General features: G+C 30.5%; 1 protein-coding gene across 1 annotated transcript in view; it reads right to left on the bottom strand.

Annotated features, from left to right (window-relative positions):
• Positions 1-2,675, bottom strand: part of LOC102588426 (cell number regulator 8) — a 4,024-nt gene extending 1,349 nt beyond the window's left edge. The window contains exons 1-2 of the mRNA XM_006361734.2: positions 2,258-2,675; positions 778-980 (exon numbers count right to left, since the gene is read on the bottom strand). Of these exons, the coding sequence (XP_006361796.1) occupies positions 778-980; positions 2,258-2,546 (492 nt within the window). The 5' untranslated portion in view covers positions 2,547-2,675. The remainder of the gene's footprint in view (positions 1-777; positions 981-2,257) is intronic.
• Between the last annotated feature and the right edge of the window lie 2,988 nt (positions 2,676-5,663).

The raw sequence follows: 5,663 nt of genomic DNA, 5'->3' as shown, positions 1-5,663 counted from the left end.
CCGCCCTCCCCAGGCCCCCCCCCCCCCACTCGTGGGATTACACTGGTATGCTGTTGAATTCGCTTCTTTTTCTTTTTGACAAGTCATAAGCAGAATAGTTGCTCTACCTTCTTTTATCTATTTTACTTTTTTTGCAATAAATCCCTGCAAATCTCTATCCTTATACGAAGAAAGTTCAAGATTTACTGATCAAGTCCCGATCCTAACCAAAAAGATACATACATCCGAATGAAAAGTTAAATAGAGAGAATTAACCAATTCTCAGGTCATGTCGCCAGTTAATTGATATGAATGAACTTTGTCTGAACCACTTTACATATTCTATAAGGATGTGTGAACCACCCACTTACCATTTTTTTATAAGGATGTGTAAACCACTTCACATTTTTTTATAAGAATGTGTGAACCACTATACCATTTTTTAGAAGGACATGTGAACCACTTTTATCTTTTAAAGTCAAACACAACTCTTACTGCTGAACTACCAGTTAGAAAGTATTCTTTACAACAAACTTATACACACGTACCGGACCAACAGTTATGAGCTTGGGCTAGGGTTAGATTACAGTGTGCAAAATCCACATAGGACTTTCCAAAAATAGATTTTTCACTTTGATGCGGAAAATATATACAAAAGAGGAGGAAGATATGAAACAGAACAATTGGAAAGAAGAAATACATACCACTGAAAGTAGAAATGAATTTGTGGATCATAACATAGAATGAGCTTAAGTAAATCATCTTCAGAAGGGTAAAATATTTAGAAAGACAACCTACCTCGAGATTGAACTTTCGGCGGATAGCTGTACGACTGGGATATGTAAAGCAAGGCGCCACACAGTTCGAGCCAAAGAAGGATTGTCCAATTAGGTAGAGGCCAGTATAAGGCAAGCAGTGATTGGCAAAAGTCCCTGGAGCAGAACCAAGTCTCTCAGCATTGCTCCCGTAGAGCACGCATGGGGCCATGCTACCTAGTAAACCTGCAGAGCCATGATGGTCATTTATCAGATCAGTATGAATAATAAAAGCAAATTACGGAGAAACCCGGAAAACTTTGATCCCGGAAAGGAAAAGTATGTTGATGTTCCAGGAAAACCATATTGCAGAAATATAGCAATCAGACACAAGAACTAGCAAAAGTAGAATTAATTCAGTAAAGCACGGGATACATATGGAAACGAGCATGTGTGCATCTTGCTAATGGTCCTCCCTTTGTAGATTTGCTAGTGAACGCAAACTACTCAATTACATTACACTGATTAATACCTTGAAAAACTGTTTGGTGACATCAATTATCTATAAACATCATTTAAAACGTTGAGTTAGATGTTTGTGCAATATGTATATGACTAGAAAACTAATATCACTTCGAATGTTGATGTAGCAGATGCATTTGCGGAAAATAGACATTATTTCTTGAAGAACAAACAAGATTCACGGAAACACAATTTAAAAAATAAAGTGTTCCAGCTACTTCCATCTCAGTATAGCTATTTCCTCACTTGATCAGGTCATAAAAAGGAGCAAAAATAAATTAAGGGAATTTGGGGTACGACCCTTCCTTGGACAATACGTGAACGCAGGAGGCTTAAGGAGCATATGTGCTCATAACTCAATATACATGGTGAGATCATTCAATAAACACATTCACAAGGACCAATAGTTGATTTTAGAAAAGGCTGAACCTTTCTAGAGATTGCAATTCAACACCTGAACTAGAATTTCTAAACCTGATCATTAATGTTCGATCCACGAACTAGATTGCAAAGTTTAATTAAAAAAAGATCGATCCACGAATTTTGATAAAAAAAAAAATAGAGACATTTTAATCCATCATAACACATAATCCAATCAATCAATCAACTATACCTCAATCCTAAACCTCGCTAAGGTTAATAAAGCAAAGATCATCCCACGGATTTCGATCCACAAACATTTAATCCATTATAGCATAAAATCTGAACAACCAATCAATCAATTGAACCTCAGTCCTAAACTAATTTGGGTCGCTAAGACTAATTAAAAACAAGATCATCCCACAAATTTCGAACCAAAATAGAGACATGTAATCCATCATAGCACAAAATCCTAACAACAATCAATCAAATGAAACTCAGTCCTAAACTAATTTGGGTCGCTAGGATAATTAAAAACAAGAAAATATAGACATTTAATTCAATCATAGCATAAATTCCGATCGACAATCAATCAACTACACCTCAATCAAAAACTAAAAAAAGTTCAAGATAATACTCACAAACTTCAATATCACTGCTGCAGAACTCATCAGTCCTTCCAAAACAAGCACAAAGTCCAGAATCCCACTGAGCCCTATTCATAATCGGGTCACCCACAACTCCATGACCCATGGGAACCCCTTCAGCTGTCCATCCCATCGGTACAGCGGCCGATAAAGGCTTCACCGGATCAGCCGGAAAAGGTGGAGCTGGGGTTGTTGAAGAAATGGGTTTATTGGGTTTCTTCTCATCTTTCATTTCAGATTGTTGATTGGGTAAAAGGGGGTTCGATTCATCAGTATTTGCCATTGGGGTTTTGATGAAATCAAGATTTTTTTTGAGAGATTTGAAAGATTGGTGAAGAAATTTGTGTATGTATAATACTCTCTAAATCCGTGTTGAATGGGTCCTTTGTTAATACTGGTAAGTTTTCTTACTTAGTCAACTTTTGGACCTTAAAATATTGTTTCTCCGTTCGAAAATAGTATTCTTATACTAGGATCGAAATTTCAGAGATACACTTTAATTAAACTAAAATACTATTACCCTGAATCTATTACATGGCATTCAAACATCTTTCACGTGTCTCAACTACGTGGATTCACGAAGTGTGCTACATAAGCCAAAATGAGTATAAAATTACAAAGAAAATGAGTTTGATGGTAATAGGACCTTAATTTAGTTAAAATGGATCTTTGTGATTTCTGTCATAGTCTAAGGGTACTTGTGTCTTATCTCAAAATAAAATATAATAAAAGCATAGTTTACTGAGTTAATCCTATTTATTAGATATTTGAAAGTAGTTGATATAATTGAAAATAATTAGGCATAATATATAAATATGTCATTTAATTTGAATTCAGCTAATATTTATTCTCTCTTATTTTGGGTGTGCACAAATAGACACTTAGGCCTCATTTGTTTGCATTTAATGGAGGTCGGATTCTTAATCATTCAGATTCATCCTATCAAGTGCATTTGGTTTTTAGATCAGGATTTGAATCATTCAGATTCAGCCCATTAAGTTCATTTGTTTCTTTTTTTAAAGGTCTCTTAATGGATCTAAAAAGGTTTGAACGAATCAAATTTGTAGGAGAATCTTAACAACATTCAAACTTATATAATAAGTTATGAATTAATACAATCTCGTCTTTCTCGCTCTTTGCTTGACTTTACTCTCACATCTACTAACTTTTTTCCTCTCTTTTCTCAATCAAACACCAATTTTTTCCTATTGAACTGGTAAGTTTTCATAATTTTTATAAGTATTTTTTTTATATTAATAAATTTCTTAGGGTGTATTGATGTTGTCAAGAATTCTTGTTACAATTATATTTTTAGTGTATTAATGTTTATCAAGGTATTTGAGTGAAAAATAGTAGTCATGATTAAAAACAATAAATTCGTATATATATTTAAGGTATTTTATTAAAATTTTATCTTAAGTCAATAATTTAATTGATACTCTTTGATCATCAAACCCGCTTTTGGACATAATATCTCTAGCTTGAAGAGGTCTCAGCATGAGTTTCAATTTCATGAAGTACATTTTGTCCAAAAAATCTCTCCCATGTGCTCTTTTTTACTTGTTGGCGAAGCAGATGAGTAATACTTGAGTTGGCCATTCCTTTATCATTAGTTAACTCACAAGTCTACCTGATTTTGAAAATTATGTTTCTAATTATCGTATTTTTAGTAAGATGATCAATAAATATGGGATCGAATGAGTATTACTTTATCTCAAATTTCTAAATCAATACTTATTTTGTTTTATTTTTTTTGTTTTGCGAAAACGATATTCATTACTTTCTTCCTTATTTTTACTTATTCATTGTAGTAATAAAAATAAATGTTTATTTTTACTTATTCAGCTTGAAATATCAAGAGATAGTTTATCATGTTATTTCTATTTTATTTCTATCATCAAGTACTAATTATTGTCAATTCATCTTCGAATGAATGGAATGATTTATAATAATTAGGAGTAATTAAAGAAATTTATTATTTTATTTCGTAATTTCTTAGTGAGTGAGCCAAATTATATATGAACAAAAGAAATAATAAAAATTTATGTTTTCTGTTCATGTGAGGCTCGACATGAGTCGATCGAGCCTACAACCCAACTTAGTGTCTGTTTGAATCGATTTATTTTATGTATTTTTAAGTCAAAATAGCTCTAACAATTTTAAAGTATTTGAATAAAGTTTAAAAAAATGTCTATAAGCACTTATTTTAAAATCAAAATAACAAAAATAAATCAAAACTCATAAGGTATTAATTCTAACTTATGATTTTTATCCAAATAGGCTCTTAGTATAATATTCACTCTATTCGAGCTCAATTCTTATGGTTAAGTGGTTGAACATTTCTTTCTTTTTAGTACTTAGATAAGTTTGAAATTATTTATTGAACATTTCTTTCTTCTTAGTACTTAGATAAGTTTGAAATTATTTATTGAACATTTCTTTCTTCTTAGTACTTAGATAAGTTTGAAATTATTTATTGAACATTTCTTTCTTCTTAGTACTTAGATAAGTTTGAAATTATTTATTGAACATTTCTTTCTTCTTAGTACTTAGATAAGTTTGAAATTATTTATTGAACATTTCTTTCTTCTTAGTACTTAGATAAGTTTGAAATTATTTATTGAACATTTCTTTCTTCTTAGTACTTAGATAAGTTTGAAATTATTTATTGAACATTTCTTTCTTCTTAGTACTTAGATAAGTTTGAAATTATTTATTGAACATTTCTTTCTTCTTAGTACTTAGATAAGTTTGAAATTATTTATTGAACATTTCTTTCTTCTTAGTACTTAGATAAGTTTGAAATTATTTATTGAACATTTCTTTCATAAGTTTGAAATTATTTATTAGAAAAAATAACTTATTAAATTTAAGATTTAATTTTGAACATTTAATTGTGGACATGTAGACCCTTTCAATGGTACATCTCACAATTAATTGTAATTCCATGTTCTATTAAACACGTAGTTCAACAACCACCATTCATTTTAGTTGAAAAATTCCCATTCACCATGTTAATTTAATGTCCAAACCAAATTTTAACTTTATAAATTTTAAATTTTAAATAAAATCAGCTTATAAAGTTTCTGACAAATTATTTATATGTATATAGTGAAACTATTGATATAGATCAAATTTTTCATGCGTCAAATCAAATTTGCAGCTTAATTATTTTGTATGTTTTCTTAGTTGTTTCAATTTTGTGAACTATATTCTTTAGTTCGTTTAAAAAAACTTAACTTTGTAAATCATTAATTTTAACTTCTTATTTTATTTTTGATAATTTTTTTATTATCACACAAATATTATAATATTTGATTCAAAAAATATATTAAATTTGTCACTTGATGATAGGGACTACCCAACAATAGATTTGCTACAAACCTAGGGTCCTTTTCTT

Source organism: Solanum tuberosum, unplaced genomic scaffold (assembly GCF_000226075.1).
Source record: "Solanum tuberosum cultivar DM 1-3 516 R44 unplaced genomic scaffold, SolTub_3.0 scf00371, whole genome shotgun sequence".
NCBI classification, from domain to species: Eukaryota; Viridiplantae; Streptophyta; class Magnoliopsida; order Solanales; family Solanaceae; genus Solanum; species Solanum tuberosum.
Note: the sequence above shows the minus strand (reverse complement) of the source record. Positions and strands in the feature narration are given on the sequence as shown.